The sequence below is a fragment of the Ambystoma mexicanum genome, chromosome 11 (assembly GCF_040938575.1).
Source record: "Ambystoma mexicanum isolate Mex_15411 chromosome 11, UKY_AmexF1_1, whole genome shotgun sequence".
Classification (NCBI taxonomy): domain Eukaryota; kingdom Metazoa; phylum Chordata; class Amphibia; order Caudata; family Ambystomatidae; genus Ambystoma; species Ambystoma mexicanum.
In genome coordinates, this window is record NC_090934.1 from 166,043,018 (window position 1) to 166,061,971 (window position 18,954).

At 49.0% G+C, this 18,954-nt stretch overlaps 1 protein-coding gene across 14 annotated transcripts in view; it reads left to right on the forward strand.

The window, feature by feature from the left end:
• SRRM1 (serine and arginine repetitive matrix 1) overlaps window positions 1–18,954 on the forward strand; it is a 935,651-nt gene that overhangs the window by 77,796 nt on the left and 838,901 nt on the right. For all 14 annotated transcript variants that reach the window (XR_011279577.1, XM_069622717.1, XM_069622715.1 and 11 more), the window contains exon 2: window positions 7,686–7,775. Coding sequence is in view for 13 of the 14 variants with exons in the window: in XM_069622717.1 (XP_069478818.1) it covers window positions 7,686–7,775 (90 nt within the window). In the remaining variant the exon portion in view is untranslated. The remainder of the gene's footprint in view (window positions 1–7,685; window positions 7,776–18,954) is intronic.

The window sequence follows — 18,954 nt, forward strand, 5'->3', positions numbered from 1 at the left end:
CTCCAGCTAATTGGATGCTGCCAGAGTTCGATGTGGGTGCTTAGAGAGTGAGGCTAGGGGGTAGGTTGGGGAATGAGTGGGGTCTCTTCCTCAGACTAGGATTTCGGTTTTCACAGGGTTGAGGATGAGGTGGTTGGTCGTCATCCAGTGGTCCATATCCGAGAGGCATGATGACCGATCTGGATGGGTGGAGCCTGGTGACTTTGGGATTTTCAGGACGATCAGGGTATCGTCTGTGTAGTTGTAGCCGGTGAGATTGTGGAGCAGATGAGTGTGGCAAGTGGGCTCAGATAGATATTGAAGTCGGGAGATAAGGATGCTCTCTGTGCTGTGGGCACCCCTTTCAGCACTGGGCGGGGTGCAGAGGTGAAAGGGTTGAGGAGCATGATTTGTGAGCAATTTAGAGAGGGGAGATCCAAGTGAGGGCATTGTCTTTTTTATTCCTAAAGAGTATAGCCTGTCTAGGAGAATGGTGTGGTCAATGGCATCAAAGGCGGCAGAGAGGTCTAGGCGAAGGAGTACAGCGCATCCTTCTGTATCTGCTGTTCTTTTGAGATCATCCCAAATGACACTAGGGAGGACTTGGTTCCTCAGAAGGGTCTGAAACCGGATTGCACAGGGTCAAAGAGCTTTTTGGCTTCAGTGAAGTGACTGAGTTGCTTGTATGATGTGCAGTCCATGAAGCAAGTGTTAGACATGGGCCGGTAGTTCTGTGGAAGGAGTGGGTTGAGCATATGTTTTTTAAAAAGGGGCTTGATGTAGGAGGCTTTTAATGCTTCTGGGAAGATTCCTGATGTAAGGGATTGGTTAAGGATTTGAGCGTGCAATACTGCCTGCACAGGTTGAGGTTAGGATGTTTTTGAGGAGGGTGGGTGGGCAATGGTTCTCAGGGGGATCCTTACGGGCAGCTTAGTGCTAGGAGCGAGAGGAATTCTTCGTGTGAGATCGAGGAGTAAAAGGTTTGCATCAGGGGGGGGTTGGGACGTGGGTGGGTGGGCAACAGGCGGAGCCTTAATTGTATTTTAGAGAAGATGGCAGAATGTCTGTTGGTGTTCTTTGAAAATGTTCTAATATGGCATTGCATTGTGATTGTGACTGGGATTTGGGTGGAGGAGGGGTTGAGCAACCTGGTGATTTTTAATTCGGAGATGATTCTATGCAGTTCCTTGCTTGGGTTGCGAGCGCTCAAGATTCGGTTCCCATAGAATCATTTTTTTATTTTTAGGGTTTGTGATCTGTAGGCCATTGTTGGTCTTACCAGGGAGGCTTTGTTTTGCGGGTTAGACTCTCCAGGTCTGTTCCTGACAGTGCTTGATGGTTTTGTGATTTGAAGTGGGTGGTGTACCACCTGGGTGTGAGGCCTGATATCTGAGAGGTCTGTTTTGTTGGGGTTAGGGGTGTGCGAGTGCTGGAGAGCCAGTGGTCAAAGAGTTTGATGGGGCGCGAGGGACTTCCTGGAGGGAGAGTGCTGGGAAATAGGGTGATAACGACTTTGTTACAGAGTGGGGTGAGAGGTGGCTGGCTGTGGTCTTTGGGGAGGAGGGCTGAGAGTGAAGTTGGGAAGGAGATCATTGCTGCGTGATCTATCCATGGTGGGGAGTACGAGGCAGAGTGGATATGTTTGTGGTGCTGAAGACTACATAGAGGGTGTGACCCACAGCGTGGGTGGGGTAGTGAAACGCGTTGTCAGGCTTCTAGGTTATCTGTGAGATAGCGGGTCATAGGATTTGAGGGGGAGCCAAACCACATATTGTAGTCACCTAGTATGGAGATTGCTGGATGTAGGTTGAAGGTAGTTGACCGATCGCTAAGTATGTCTGCAAAGTTTTTGTTGTAGCTGGGGGGCGGTGGGGGTGGGGGGGAAAGTTGGATATTTACAAGAAGGGAATCAGAATCTGTGTTAAGGTGTCCTTGATCAGCAGGGGGAATTGGTGCTTGTGTAAGATTGCGAGTCCTCTATTCTGAACAGTCAGGTTGTAGCCTGGGAGGGGAGGGCCTTGTGTGGAATGGGTTCATAGTCGTCCGCAAACAGGTCTTTGTGATGAAAACATGCCTGGCTTTATGTCGGAGATAAGGTCAAAGTTATTTGTTTTAGAGGCTGACCTGGTATTGATGAGAATGCAAGAGATTTGGTGGGATGAGCTTACCCGGGTTGTGGTGGGGATTGTTGAAGGGGTGGGAATGGTGTAGGGAGTGGTGGTGGTGGTGGTGGTGGTGGTGGTGGTGAAGGATGAGGTGGCCAGTGGAGGGCATCGTGGGTGGAGGTAAAAAGCAGGAGAGGAGGGCAATAGTGTGAAGACTGCGTTGGGAGCCAGTGTGGAGGTTTGCATGCTAAAGCAACGAGGCAAGGATTGGGATTTGGGGTGGAGCACAGTTGATGCCAAGTGGGGCCTGAGGTGGCTGAGGTCTGGGCCTTTTCATATCTTGTGCGGCCAATGGTGTGTGGGTTTGAGTGGGGGAGAGGTGTGTTGAGGTTGGGGTTTTAGCTAAGGCAGCCCTTGCTGCACAAAGATAAGTGAAGTGGGAGTAGTGGCATGGGGCCCATGTCATTCGGGAGAGGAGAGACGTGTGGACCAGGTGAGGTGGTTACGGTGGGGTTGGAGTAAGAGGGTTGGCAGGACTGGGTAGGTGGACGGACGGTGGAAGGATGCCCAGGGGGTTCAATGTTTTCAACACCAGCTCTTCAACATGCTTCTTTGGCTTGGGCGGCGTGAGATCTCTGTGGAGGTTGGAGCAGGCGTGAAGAGTGAGGATTGGACAAGGGTGGAGGTGGGGCATATACCCAAGTTTTGGAGGGGGCAGTGGGTGCTGCGTTACGTGCTGGAGGGTTGGGAGGTTTGGCTGTGCCTGGAAAAGGATTGGGTGCAGAGGGCATTGTTAGGCATATTGGCACGACAGCGTGCAACTCTGATTTGGACGTGTTGGGCACAGTGTTTATCTTGTTGGTAGGAGGCACACTTGCACACATGGGTGGTGAAGGAGCGGCGCCCTGTTCACGAGGGCGCAACTGGGCCACAGCACCTGGAGTTAAAAGGATCAATGGGGAGGGGCACCTACGTATCAGTAGGAAACCTCTAAATTGGTGACGCAGCTGCAAGTAGAATGACCTATACCCGAGACACCTGGCAAGTGGGAGGGACGCCTACAATGTGATACACAGCAGCAGTTTAGAAACGCCTAGATTTGGGATGCCTGGCAAGAGGGAAAAAACAAATACAATTTGATACACAACAGCAATTTAGAAACCATTGACGGTTGGGACATAGCAGTCTGAAAATACCCACTAGCTAGCCAACATCGGCGTGTAATGTCATAATCTGCAATACCAGTGCTAAGTTTGCCATGGAGCACAGTAATTGCTGTGCTCCCCACCCAGACCACACTTAATCCATCAGTTGCTGCTGGTTGATGGTGGCAGATTCCCAGGTGAACACTGGCAAACAGATTGGAGCTGTTTCTTCGGGTGCTGCCCTTTGCCTTGGGGCCCTTGGCTGACAGGCTGCACGGGAAATGGGCTGCCCTGTGTTCTTGACTTAGATGGTGTACCAGTCACAATCGGAAGAGGGGGGGGGGGGGGGCAGAGAAGCAGGAATCTGGGATGGGAAGCGGGAAGAGAGTTGTGGAAGGTGAGGGGGATCTGGCACAACATGCTGCTGCTGTGAGGTAGGCATGGTATTGGTAAGGAGACAGACACACAAAAGGTACATGTTTCAACTCTTATTTGGTTTGACTGGGGTTCGAGACTTCCTAACTGGCGTAATTCTATAATGGGAGTAGTCTGGACCATTAAAATAATGGTGTGAATATGAGAGTAGTATAGTGCCGGGCAAATGGAGTCTGGTGCATAGTAAGTCTGAGAAAGGACCGTCAATGGATGAGGCATCCCATCAAGGGAAAGGGCAAGAGTCCTGCCTGAATTTTCTCTTAGTCGTTGGAACAGAGAGGTGAGGACTAGAAGGTGGAGAGGATGAGATGTTAAAGTGTACATGGAGTTATGAGGGAGAGGGGTCAATTGAGAGATCCGAGGAGGAGAATGAATTGGAGAGAAAGACAAGGTCTTGAGCGTTCCATCAAAGGTTGGTAGGCTCGTTGTGGTGAGAATAGAGGAAGTGGTTAGATATGAGGGATTGAAGTTCAAGGCAGGTGTCTGCAAAAGGGCTTGGGAGGCGTCAAGCCCCACCTCCCACCTCGCATGACAGTGGAGCTGTCCATACAACGTGGCTCAAGGAGAAGATTCCGATCAGGGAAGGAATTGTTTAGAGGACCAGGGGGTCGATCGAGACATAGTGATAGGAGTAGGCGAGAGGAGGTGAATAGTGGCATATTCACAAGAGAAGAGGGGCAATGTAGAGTAAATTAAGAAACCACACCCACTGCTGCCCTCCCTAGCCAGTCTGGGAGAGTGGGAGAAGGTAGCTGTCGGTGTGGAGAGCTGCTAGTGTAGCAGTCATGAAGGGAGATTCAGGTTTCTGTGATGGCAAAGTATCGAAGTTGAGTGTGATATGTTTCAGTGGTCAGTGATGTTGGGAAGGCTTGTGCATTCCAGAGGCCAGCTGAAAGTGTGATGGTAGTTGGGGGGGGAGTTGCACCAGGTTGAGGCAGAAAGCTATGAGAGTAGGGAAGGAGAAAAATGAGTAGGAGGAATTGAGTGAAATCAAGATGCATGATGAAGGGTAGAAGGAATGGGCAAGTGAAGACAATGAAGAAAGGGTGCAGTCCAAGAGGATGGGTAGGTGGGTCAGCGGGAATGGGTGGATGGCCGACTGAGAAGAAGCTACTGTAAGTTCCGAGTTGGACTACAATGGGAGTAAAGGTAACCAAATGACAGCTAACAAACCGAAAGCAGCAATGTTCCTTGATACTGTGATGAAACGGAAGCTGAGCATTGAATGGATAGCCAATGGGTGGAAGGATCCCTATGCAAGGAAGAAGTAGAAGTCTGGTAAAGGGTAAGCTTGTTGTAGTCCTGGCCTGAACAGCGGTTCGGGCCCAAAGTCCTTTTCAGGCCCAACAGACCAAAACCGGGAGCATCCCTTTGCTGCTTCTGGCCCTTGGCTGCAGACTCCCGGGCTGTGAGCCCTAGGGAGCCAGAATAAGAGAGGCAGTGTTGAATTTCTCTCTAGGAGCCAGTCGCAGCATCCACACTTGCAGGCAGAGTCCTGGGTGTTTTTAGGCCCAGGGAACTTCGTTTTGTAGGCAAGACCCTCTGACTGTGCACTGGGTCCTCTGGCAAAGCAGGATATTGCCTATCCGGATGGTGTTGCTGCATTGCTCTCTTCTTCTCCTCTGCTGGCAGCAGGTGCTCCGAGTATGGGGAGCTGCTTGATGGTGGTCTAGTTGTGGTTTCCTCGTGGCTGACATGCACACCGCGGAAGGGGGGGGGGGAGGGGATTTGTGCTCTGCCAACGCTAGAGGCCCTCCTCCGGGTAAGAACTGGCTCTAAAGTTCTTCCCTCATCAGTTGAAATGGTACCTTACCCTTGATTGACAATGTCCAGGTGTCGGTCTCGTCACCTTAAGTATGTGGATTCAGCAGTGAATCTCGGACGCCCTATTCTTACAGCTAGGCAGATATGGTGATGACTGCTTTGAGTCCCTGGAAGGCCATGGCCATATATGGTCATTCACTGGTTTCCATGCTCACAAAGTAAACCAGGCGTTGATGTGGAGTCTAATTGGATTACTAAAAGCACTGCCCCCATTACAAGATGACCTGAAGAAGAAATTCCTGTTACCTAAAAAAGTGAGACGTGTGCAGTTCTTGTGCAGCTATAAAAAAAACATACCGCAGCCATCCAGTCAGCAGCATAGCTGACTGAGCAAAGCTTGCTGCTTGGGCGTAAAAAGCCTTTGGGACACCCTGACATGGGAGTTCTGAGGACTCTGAGTAGATACATTGCCAATGAGGCCTTGGATGAGTGTACACTGGGGGGAAAAAAGGGGTTGGTGAACCAGTCAGGATAAACTAAAAATGTCAAACAAATCCCATTTGTCGTCGATGTACTTTTAGCTTGACGGGTGGGTGCCCAAAACCAGCCCAAGGGAATTGGATGCAGGGGAGCGGAAGGAAGATGGGTGTGGGAAGAGCATGGTGGCATGAGAACAGAAGGTCAAATAACCATGGGGAGTGGTGAGGTCCATATCTACCCAAGACTGGATGGCTCGGCTTATCACTTGTTTCTTCCTCCATTCCTCTGCTGCCTGCTTTTTCGCTGTCTTAAACTTTTCTAGCGATCTCTTCTACACCTGTGACCTCTGCCCTGCCTCCTCCGTCCACCCGCCCTGTGCCTGTGATTGGCTGTTCCCCTCCACCCGCCCTGTGCCTGTGATTGGCTGTTCCCCTCCAGGATGTAGGCTCTTAACACACCCTCGGGCAGCCCAGCGTGTGCAGCCCGTCAGCAAAGGACAGCTCCTGCAGAAACAGCTCCAGACCATGTTTTCCCATCTTCCCCTCAGTAGCCAGCTGTCAACCAGCAGCGACTGACTAGGTAAGTGTGGTCTGGGTGGGGGAGTACAGCAATCGCTGTATTCCAAAAAGCTCTGCCTCTTCTTATCTACATAACAAAATTAGCCAGCTAGTAAAGAGTATCCCCATCATGGCTGTGTACCATCCGTTCAGTGGTTTTATTTACTGTTGTGTCCCATACTTGCGCGTTCAGCCTCTATCCAGATACCTCAAATCTAGGTGTTTTGCATTTACTGTTGTGCCTCCAATTTAGGAGTTCATACTCTGTCCAGGCGAAGTTTAACCATGCGACACTCTTGGATAGAACTGTGAGGATTAACCATGCATCACACTCAGAATTGTGAAGGTAAGCCATGGGTCACACTAAGATAGAAAAATGATGGAGATTAGTAATTTGTTATCTACAGATAGGACGATGTAGATTAGCCACAGAGAAGAATTTAGCGAGTAGCCATAGCACTAACCAGTTGCTTCTGCCTCCTCAAACACACCACCCAAACATTATACACACACACACCCCCACTGGGCTATCCAACCTATACCCTAACACAAACCCAGCACAAGCAACACACAATTACAACAAATAAACCCGGACACTGGACCTTACCTGTACGGACACAACAAGACAGTGTGCACAACCTTAAACACCTGCCAATCTACACATAAAACACAGCCTCACCCCGACACAACAAACGGCCACACAGAAAACACCCCAGGCATTGGACCTTACGCTTATGGATACTGCAAGCCAGTGCTCGAAACCTACCATCTGAAAGCCAACACACAGATGCGCGGTTCTTCCCTCACTAACCAACCCGTCGTCTTTCTTATAGAGTCACGTGAGCACCTGGAGACTGTCCTTGGGTGGTATCAGTGTGTGGTATAAATCAACATAACCACATAATTCAGCCCTATTGGGGTGATCAAATAGACCACTTCAGGGTGCCATCTTGTAGTGGGGTTCTACAGAGGAGTGAGGAGTTGAGCTGGCAAACAATCTGTGTACATAACATACCGCCCCTAGTCAGCCTCCTGAGCCTTAACAGATCAAGGTGTGGAGTCCTGTTGACTTGAGCCATTTGCCTAGGTGGACAGCAGGACTGCCAGGTGCGCATGTGCAGGTGTACTGTCTTTTGCTGTATGCTGAAATGCAAATATTCTTGTATTGTGCAAGATAAATCTTATTTAAATAGCTTGACCTATGTTTTCATTTTGTGCAGGGCACGAGCGCAGAGCAGGACAATCGTTTCAGCAACAAACAAAAGAAGCTTTTGAAACAGTTGAAATTTGCAGAATGCTTGGAAACAAAGGTATGTATTTGCATAAATATGGATTAAAAAGGAGTTTGACTTCATCTTTATTCTATGACTGCCAAATTAATTACGCATCTGTAAATTGGAGACCAATTACTCCTACATCCCCGTCGCTTTTCCTCCATGCTTGTGGGACATTCTGTCCTTTGGGACTGGACAGGGGCACCTTTTGAAGCATCAAGAATTGTATTGTCCTTTTTATTTTTACGCAGGGCCATCGCGTGTAACTTTAGCCCCACATTTCGGAGCCCATCCCAGCGCTTCACCCTTCGGTCCCTTTCTCCACTTGGTGGGGATCGGACGCACTTGCATTGTTGGAATTTCAGTTTTTTCCCTACTTGTCCTTTCAATTTGTCTTCCTGCTCCGGTACTGCAGTCAGCTTCTTTCCCTTTGCCTATACGCATCAGTGGATTCTCACATTCTTTGCCTCGAGTTCCTGCCCAGACCATCGTTCGGAAATGTGCTTCTACTGCGGCTCCCTCTCGGTCTGCGCACTTGAAAGAAGGCTTGTCAGGTGGGAGGAGGTATTCCACAGCTTGCCTCTGGTACACCAACAGAGATTAATCGAAGAGAAGTCGTCTGGTATGTACTCTTCTTTTTAGGGCACTGTTCCCGGGTTACTCCTTCCCGGGGGTCATCTGGTGTTGGGAGGAGTCTGACCAGCTGTAGCGTTACCCCTGCGCTGGGTTTAATCTGTATACCAGAGTTTCCTCTGATGTTCCCACTCGGGGGTGCTAAGTTTGCCAGAGTTAACCCTGAGGTACGTTTATTTTATTTGTAGAGCGAATATTAATAAATAAGAAAATATATCTATATATCTCAGGCTTGTGGAATCTGCTTGGATCACATGCTGTGCATAGGCCGACATCTAGTGGAAGCTGCAGAGTATTAGTTTGTTTTTCGAAACTCGAAAATGGGCGTCAAGCTAGGGCGTGCCAGTAATACTATCACTAGTGTGACGTCCACTGTACCCATGATCCCTCACGCGTGTAGGACCCTCAGATTGTTTTTTTCCACCATACTTGTCGGAAGCATAGTTGCGGAGTTCCCTGGCTTTCAGCCATTTTGTCATAATTAATCAAAAATTCCCTGTTCATTAACTTCCACGTCAAGATCTGAAGATCAGCAATTCCCCGGGACACCTCATGTCGAGTGGAGAGGAAAGGTTTTCGCTACCTGGGCATTTGGGTCACTGGGACACTATCAAAGTATGTGCTGCATAACCTACATCCGCTGGTCGACTGCTTCGCTGGTGATGTACAGCACTGGATGCTCCTTCCACTAACACTCATGGGGAGAGCGGCCCTCTTTAAGATGATGGCACTTCCACGTTTCCTCTATGTCCTGCAGAACGCCACGTTGGCCATACCGAACTCTGAGTTCACCCGGGTAGAGGGCCTCTTAAGGAAACTGATATGGAAAGGGGGGCAGCCTCGAATAGCACTAGCCACGCTGCAGCGCTCTATTTGGGAGGGAGGCATGGGAGTCCCACATCTCAGATCCTACTACTGGGCCAGTCAATTAAATGTAGTCCATAGGGATCCAGAACTCCCACACTTCAGAGCGGCATTACCTATTACCCAAGACACCCCACCAATCCGAATAATATACCAAAGCCTATCCAGAACCCCCGCACAAACAACTTCATCCCATATCACGATTGTCTGGAGGCAGGCCCATAGGCACATAGGCTGGGGGAACAGGATCACCGCGGCACAACCACTATGGGGTAAGCATATGCTGGCGGAGGTTCAAAAGCTGACCACATGCACCCGTTGGGTGAGGGCCGGGATAACAACAGTGGGAGATGTTATCGTGGATGGCGCCATCCTCCCGTTTGAAACGCTCCAACAGAAATTTGGAATCCCGGCAGCGGAACAATATCATTATACACAACTAACACATGCTCTCAGGGGTTACAGGCAAGAACTTGCCGAAGCACCAGATTATACACCCTTGGAACGTAGCCTGCTAACACAACATATCCCCACCAAGGTAATGACCATACTGTATAAAGCCATCAATGCATTTGCTACTCCGGAGCTGACCAGCCTCAAAACTAGATGGGAGCGGGATGTTTGGGATATTGACCCTGAGGACTGGATTAGGGTCCTCATGCACCCTCGCGAAGTCGCAATAGACTCCAGAATAAGACTGGTACAGCTCAAGATAATCCACAGGGTATACTACCCCCGTGTGGCCCTTTTTGGTTGGGGAAAGGCAGCAGATCCCAACTGCCTGAGATGCCGGGGGGGGGGGGCACTTTTTTTCATCTCCTCTGGGAATGCCCTAAAATCGGGGACTTCTGGACACAATGCTCACAATTACTTACAAGAACTCTGGGTCGTACAATAACACTACAACCCGCAATAATGCTACTGGATGCTCCGAATGAAAGCACCTCGAACAAATGGGAGGGTATTTTTCTCCCCACGGCAATGGGCCTGATAAAGCGGGACATAGCACAGAAATGGGGGGCCCCGGAATGCCCAACAGTCGACCAATGGGTCAATGAAATGGACATCTGCGCGACGAAAGAACACAATATACACGGCACGGGGGTGCCCTGCAAAAGCTACAAAAATCTGGGAAAAGTGGGAAGAACGTGAAACCTGATAATTATTGGTGGGCAGCGGCGGGAGCACTTGCGTCCTATTTGGAACATTACAGGCGATATATCACTGGAGGTGATGCATGGAGTCACCAATAAAATGTTTATTAAAAAAGATCTGAAGATCAACGCCGATCCGAAGAAAGAACAGCCGACGAGACTGCACAATGGATTTGGGCCTTGGAAGGCCTCTGCCCTACAAGTAGGGAGAGTGGGGGGTGGACACCCACACACACTCACTCGTTATTTCCTATATACACACTCCCGCTGCCATAAGACAAAATATGGAGAGTACTCCATTTAAATTCTGCCCGAAGTGCAACCGCAAGTTTCCTTGGGTAGATGAACACAACATGTGTAACCTCTGTCTGCCTAGGGATCACCCTGAAGCTACGAGCGTGTAAACTCTTTAAAGCTAAAATTCTAAAGGACTGCTCCACTAAACGTTGGGCCCATTACGCCAGGCAGCTCGAGGCCATGGAGGCGGTGGGTTCCTTCAGTGACGGCAGCAACGCTGACTTTTCGGACGGCGAGGGCACAGGAGCGTCAAAAGACACCCAAGTGCAAGTCCTCGGACGATTGTCCGGCGGGGCAGTTATGGGGACTGCACCCAGCGACACTAGCGCTACCCACACTACTGCACCTAAGCACACTAAACCCAGCCGGGACTCGACACACGTGTCGAGTCACCGGAAAAAGGAGGCACGAAGAGAGCGGTCCACAGAATCTGTTTCCTCTGGGCGTTCGAGGTCTAGATCGCTGCACAACACAAGGCAACCGACCACGATTGCCAAGAGTGCCTCACTCCCCAAAGTTACGGAGGTAGGCTCGTCGGGAGACGAATCCGACCTCTACCCACAAGCAGCTAGTCTAAAGTCGACTCCGGTAGCCGTTTCCACGTCTGCCTCCGAGTCTAGACACACACACGCTAAGGCTACAGAAACTAGCCAGACCACCCCCGAATCTCAACGGCAGACGTCGAAAGATTCCGAGAAGGCCCATAAATCAGGAAAACATACCTCTACTAAGGGGGAGGGGGTAAAACAGCAGAAAAAATAATCAGATAAAACTTCTGCACCCCAAGCCCAAAAGCATAAAGACCAATCTAAAACCCCTGACCCTGTCACTAGGCCCAAGATTGTCCCTCCCACTCCACATGATATGGGAATAGAGGAGGAGCCTCAGCAGGAGGTCCTCATTCCCAGTTCCAGGGAGTGGAGTTCTGAGGACCTCGACAGGGTGATGCGTAGAATGTCACTTATGGCTAATTTCTACGAAAAAAGACTATTTTCTGAATTATCCTAATACCCCTGTCACCTCTACTCCTTCAGGATCCAAATACCCTCAGCCTCCTAGTAAGACACCTTGGAAGGAAACTCCAGTTCAAGGTCTGATTTCAGACCCACTCTCGGTGCAACCCTACCATCAGTATGCTGAAGATCCAGACATACAAGTACTGGATGCCCAAACAGGGGTCAATTTATTACGGAGAGAGAGGACCAGGATGAGGAAGAGGAGGATGAGCCAGAGGCTTATAGCCTACACTCGCCTATCCCCAAAGATCCACCTGTCGATGACTCTCCTGTGGATAATCGGCCACTTTTGAATGAGGTCTTAGCGAGGGCAGCAGAGCACTTTCACAGACACTCAAGGGGCTCAGGAAGAGAGGGACTTTGCAGAAGCGATCATGGGGGACAAGAAGTGTTTTGCAAGCCATCCCAATTCTCAAGTCAATCCAACGCAGAATTGACCCCTCCCTTCTCACCCCTAATCTCACCCGGGCAGTCAACCCCAGGATTGAAAAATTATTCAGGGCCGCCCCCTCCAACCCACTTTACATAAGAGGTCAGTTTAAGCCCGACTCTTTGGTAGTTACTACCACCAGAAAGAGAGCGGGGGCTCCTTTAGCATCATCTGAAGCTCCGCCAGACAAGGAGAGCAAGAAAATATATGGTCTAGGAAGGAAAATGGCTTCCACTTCCATTTACCAAGCAAGAATTGCGAATTCCACCACTCTGCTGGCAAGTTATAATTGCCACCAATGGGAGCAAGTAGCCGCCCTCATTGCCCCCGCACCATAACCACTAAAGGGCCAATTAGACCAGATTGCGTCGGAGGGTAGGTCAGTATCCGGATGCATTCTGAAAGCGATTTTTGAAGCAGCAGACAACGCAGGCCGGCTCATTGCAGAGAGCACTGTGTTAAAGAGACACGCTTGGCTGAGACAGTCAGGGTTCAAACCCGAGACCCAGGCTAATCTCATCGACATGCCGGTGGAACCGAATGTCTTGTTTGGCAAAGCGGTTGAGGAGGCACTCAAAACTGCCAAGGAGGAATACGATACCCTAAAGTCCCTTGGACAATTGACTAACAAACCCACGAACCAAAGGGGGAATAATAATTTTTAGTCGCTCACGCGGACAAAATTCCCAGAGGGGTTCCAGTTACTCATAGGCAAGGTACATCGTGGGGTGGCAACCAACAAGGTACCCAAAGTTACAGTAGAGGTAACAAGAGGGGCCGCGGTAGAGGGAGAGGCAGCCCAGGCAGAGGCGGTACGCCTCCCAACAAACAGTGACACTCTCCTCAGGGTCCCTTCCCACGCATCCCCAGTAAGGGGAGCGCATTTCCAACTTCACCCAAGCATGGGAAGGGATAACCTCGGACAGATGGGTGCTGTCCACAGTGTCCGCGGGATACTGCATCAAACTGCTTGAGCGCCCTCGCAACCACCCTCCAAGACAAAGAATACACTCCCTGGACCACCAAAAGATCCTCCTCGAGGAAATCGTCAATCTTCTCGCAAAGGATGCAATGGAACTCGTCCCGGGCAACCAGGTAAACAAGGATATTATTCAACTTACTTCCTTGTACCAAAACAAATTTGACTATGCGCCCAGTATTGGACTTATGCCCTTCAAACAAGTATGTCAAGCCCCAAACATTTCGCATGACTACACTCCAAGAGGTAATTCCCCTCCCAAAAAAGGAAGATTACATGGCAACATTGGACATGAAAGATGCCTATTTTCATATTTCAATGTTCTCAGCGCACAGAAGATTCTTGCGCTTCAAGGTGGACAGTCAGCACTACCCGTTCAAGGTGCTACCCTTCTGTATAGCCTCGGCTCCAATGTATTCACCAAGGTACTGGCGGTGGTGGCGGCACACCTACGCAGGGCTGGCAATCCGAGCGTACTCTTTCCTGGATGACTGGCTCATCACGGGGGAAACCCCAGTAATTTTCACTTCCAACATCCAAAGAACGATCGACCTCCTCTTCGAATTGGGTTTCTCAATCAATGAGAAAAAATAAAGCCTGGTGCCAAGCACCTCCAAACAGTTCCTAGGAGCTGTCCTAAACGCGCAAGAGGGGTTGGCTTTTCCATCAGAGGAAAGAATTCGGAATCTACTACTGCAAATTCCTCAATATCAGCCCGGTCGCCAGATAAGGGTGCGCAAAACGATGTGTTTGCTAGGCATGATGGCGTCGTGTATTTACCTGGTTCCCCACGTGCGCCTGCGACCTATGCAGGAGTGGTTGGCGAAACAGTGGTCTCAGGCAAGTGGTCAGTGGGACGATCTAGTGGTCGTTTCGCCAACATTGGTACAAAGTCTTCGCTGGTGGACAAGAGAAAATCTCTCAAAGGGTTAAACCCTTTTACGATCCGGAGATGCAGGCTGTAGTCACTACAGACGCCTCACTCTCAGGATGGATAGCACACCTCCTTCACCACACAGCGCAGGGCCTCTGGTCTCGCACAGTGGCCAAGAATCACATCGACCTGCAAGAACTCCTGGCAGTCTTCAGAGAGCTTCGAGCATTCGAACCCCACCTATCGAACCTGTCAGTGCAGATCCTAACGGACAGCACAACAGCAATGTTTGACATAAACAAACAGTGGGGCACACGATCGCGAAATCTGTCCAAGCTTGTCCAAAAAATGTCGATATAGACGGAACCTTTACCTGTCATCTCAACATGTTCCAGGGGATCTCTAATCACTAGCAGATGCTTTGAGCAAAGTCCAACTACTGGAAGAACACGAGCGACAACAGACAATGCCCAGACTTCACGTCCAGGTTCCCCCAGCCAGGCTCCAAGGGGAATGCTCTATGGATGAACTAGTCAGGGATGTTTGCCTACACTTTTCCACCAACTCCCCTGATGAGGAAGGTGGTCAACAAGATGCACAGAGAGTCGATGACGCTCATCCTAGTTGCTCCCATGTGGGCGAGACAACCTTGGTTCCCGCACCTGCACAGACTGGCAGTGTGCAAACTTATCAAACTCCCGTGCTGGCACAACCTACTGTCCCAGCACCAAGGTCAAACAATGCATCCTCAACCCAACTCAATGAACTTGGCAGCATGGCTCCTGAAGTCAGAGTTTGGCCATCTCAATCTACCACAGAGATGCATGGATATCCTTAAAGAATCAAGGAAACCCAACACAAGACACTGTTACTTTGATAAATGGAAATATTTGTTATTTGGTGCCAGAATAAACAAATCAACCCAGTTGATTGCACTCCTTCCAATATTGTCACCTACATGCTCCACCTGCTGGACCCAGGGTTGATATTTAGTTCACTCAAGGTACACCTGGCGGCGCTGTCGGCCTACACCACCTCCCATAACAAGGTGTCGTGGTGGAAAGTACCAGTGGTTAAGGCTTTTATGGAAGGGGTAAAGAGACTCCACCCTCCAATTTCAAACCCGCCATCAGGATGGGACCTCAATGTGGTGCCCCCCCCCCCCTCCTTTGAACCCATGCAGAAAGCTAGTCTCAAACACCTGACTTGCTTTCTTGGTAGCCATTACATCCATAAGAAGGGTCGGTGAAATTCAGGCTCTGTCAGTGCAGGATCCTTTCTTTACTGTTCATAAGGATAAACTGGTTTTACGAACTCACCCTAGGTTCTCACCTAAATTCATCTCTAAATTCCATGTTAACCAGTCCATTGAGCTACCAGCCTTCTTCCAAGAACCCAAAATCTCTGCTGAGATGAAACTACACATTTTAGATGTGCCAACAGCTGTCCTCTACTTTGTAGACGAGACCAGGCCGCGAAGAAAGACGGATCAACTGTTCGTCTCCGTAGCTACAGGCAGAGGAGATGATCGCGTCTCTAAAGGTGCCATCTCAAAAAGGATAGTCAAATGTATCCAACTTTGCTACTCCCTTTAAAGTAAAACTCTGCCTTTTACGCCAAGGGCTCACTCTAAAAGAGGCACCGGGGCCACTCTGGCTTTCATTGCAAATGTACCCCTTGACACCATTTGCAAAGCAGCTACATGGAGCTCTATTCACACCTTTACTCAGCAGTATTGCATAGACACTCATTCCAAGATAAATACTCAAGTGGGACAAGCGGTTCTAACACATTTGTTTGCTCATGACCCTTCTCACGTCCCACCTCCTTCTAATACTGCTCGCTAAACTATGCACAGCATGTGATCTAAGCAGATTCCACAAGCCTCAGAAGGGATGCATTACTCACCGTAATCGAATTTCTGATGCTTGTATCTGCTTAGATTCACATGCGCCCGCCCTTCCTCCCCTCTCAGAGAAGGCGCATGGGTGCTTGTAGTCTTATTTATCTATCTGCTTGGATTCTCTGTATTCACGTTACTCCTCATGCTACCTCATGTCAGAAAAAATACAATCTGATGGTCCTACACGCGTGAGGGATCATGGGTACAGTGGACGTCACACTAGGGATGGTATTGGTGGCACGCCCTAGCTCGACGCCCATTTTCAAGTTTCGAAAAACAAACGAATACTCTGCAGCTTCCACTAGATGTCGGCCTATGCACAGCATGTGAATCTAAGCAGATACAAGCATCAGAAATACGATTACGTAAGTAATGTATTATATATATTTCTTTTTTTACATTTGTATAGTGTGCAAACAGCGTTTGGGCATCGTGACGCTGTTACAGGGCTCAAGTCGAGGGTACACGCGGGTGGACGCAGTCCACCCACTTTTTTCAGAGGGTGTACTCAGTCCCCCCCAGCTAAAATGAGAAACTTTGAGTGTCCTATTTGAATTTAGGAAATAAAACCAACCTCACGGATCGAACTGCAGTCCTAAGGTTTGCACGCTGGACATACAACTTGATCGAAAATGAGAAGCAACTCGAGGTGAAATGTTTCACTTCCGTACTGCAAGTTCCAGGGAACCCATTTGTATTGGTTCTTACGGTTTAAAACATGCACACCTTTTTAACGTTTTCAAAAACACTATTAGAAGAAAATATCCTCTCTTGATGTTGCGTGTATGTTGATTTTATGAAAGGCAAATGCCATTCGTCCTGTGCAATTTGGGTGGTTATGCAAAGCCATTTTAATTAAATGTGCATATTTCACCTTGATATGCTAATTTCTGGCAACGTCACATCCCATTGCGTTTGTTGATGAGTCCTCCCATTTTTAGGACTTCACCCCTGCGCTGTTACTTGAGGGGAACTTAGTTACAGGATTGTACAAGTGGGATATGCATTTACAAGTATGCATTTACAAGAGACCCAAATGCACTCTGTGGTGATAGGCTGACTGTCCGGCAAGGACCGGCCCCCTGCGGGGTGAGAGACGGCTAGGCTGCAATGAATGGGAGAGAACTGAATAAAAGGCGAGTTTCTTGGCTTGGAACTCAGTCGACCACTGGCACGAAGGAACCGAAGAAGAGCTTTAAGAGGACTGCTGCAACTTCTGGACCGTTGGTTTGCCCAGTGCAGCCCTGCTGCAGGTCCGAATCGCCAAGTTTGCATCGACAGAGAAGCCCTGCAAAGGTTGGTGGGACCAATCAACTCCAAAGTAAGCCACCTGAATAACCATCTCGGAGCTGGTTGAATTTCCTCAGAGTTGCTGCAGGAAACCGAAGAACCAGGGAGAGGGACACCAGCTTGTGTGCGTTATTTACAGCCACCGGAATTGAAGTTTGCCTGTTCGCCAACTTTTTGACCAGTCGGAGTGCAGTGCAGGAGTCCCCCGACGTCCTCACTGTTGTCCCCACGACTGAGGCACACGAACATTGAGATCTGCAGGAACAGAAGTCATCAGCTGCATCTTTTTCTTAATTGTAAGGCACGGTGAAACGAGACTGAGTACTTGTCGCTCGCAGTGAAAGTGCTTGAAACATTTGCAACTCGCAGGCCTAATCAGCTTGTGACCATCATATGATTCTTCTTTTTACAAACCACTTCTGAGAACTTCTGCAGAGACTTTACCGTTTACTTACCAGAACCGCTTTATCCTATCCAAGACTTTAGCCCATTGACTTTGGCTTGGCCTTTTGAATTGAATCGACTCTTCTGGTGAACTCAAAGTATCTGCACGGTCTAAGAATAATTGTAACCTTTCATGTTCTAATAATCTTTGTCTTTTACTCCTCTTTAAAAGTATTCTGAAATAATATTGAAGTATATTTGTGTTTATATAATTGCCTCCTGCTAATAATTGTTTTACAACTGTCAGATAAATAAATTAATAAGTATTTATCAAAGCAATCTTGAGTGTAAGAGTTTATTTGAACACCTGTGATTGTAGACCGCTGTGTAACATAATTACTGCTCACATTCCCCTCTTGAGATAAGCCTCGCCTCGCTACTAAAAGTGTGTAGTACATGCTTATACCAAAGGTTGATTTGCTTACACCTGTAGTCATAGTTGTGTGTAGTGTTCCTAGAGGCAACTGCATACAAACTCTGCCTAACACTGTCCTTAAGAAGAGTACATTGCAATAGTCCAGCCTTGAACCGGTGATGGCTCTTGCTATGTTGGTACAATTCTCCTTGGAGAGGAATGGCCTAACTGCGTTGATGAGCTTGGCATGATATGCTGCTGAAGAGGCGATTGCGTTAACTTGTCTAGTCATGTATAGGTTGGTATCCAGATAGTTTTCACTGTGTCAGATGGGATTTTTATGGAGTCAATGGTGAAGTGACTAAATTGGGTGTCAGGATTTTTGAGTGTGTCCGTGGATCCTACCAGGAGGAGCTCTGTCTTGTCTGAGTTGAGGCATAGTCTGTTGACTGCCAGCCATGTCTGGATGGTGTTATAAATGTTGAGCGTTGTGGAGTCTGTGTCATAGTTGCTTGTGTGGTTGAGGAGGATCTGGGTATCGTCTGCATAGTTGGTGTAGGAGATACCCAGGGCGTCGAGGATGAGGAAGTGGGGGCATGTAAAGTTGTTGTAGAGGGTGTGGGAGGGGCAGGAGCCTTGAGGCACTCCACATAGCATGATGTTGGGTGAGGCGGAGGCTACGTCCAAGAAAACCTGCATGGTCCTACCTTGCAAGAAGAAGGTGATCCAAGCAGTGGCATCTGGGGAGAGTTTGGTTGTAGAAGTGAGGTGGTGGCATAGGACATTATGGTCAACTATGTCCAATGCCACCGAGAGGTCAAGGTGCAGGAGTAGGGCTGGTTTACCTAAGTCTCTGGCATCGTCCATTTGGTTTTTGAGGTCCAGTAGGGAGATTTCAGTCCTTTGTCTTCGGCGAAAGTCGGATTGGCGTAGACCTAAGAGTTTAATTTCTTTGAAGTGTTGAACCTGCAGGTAA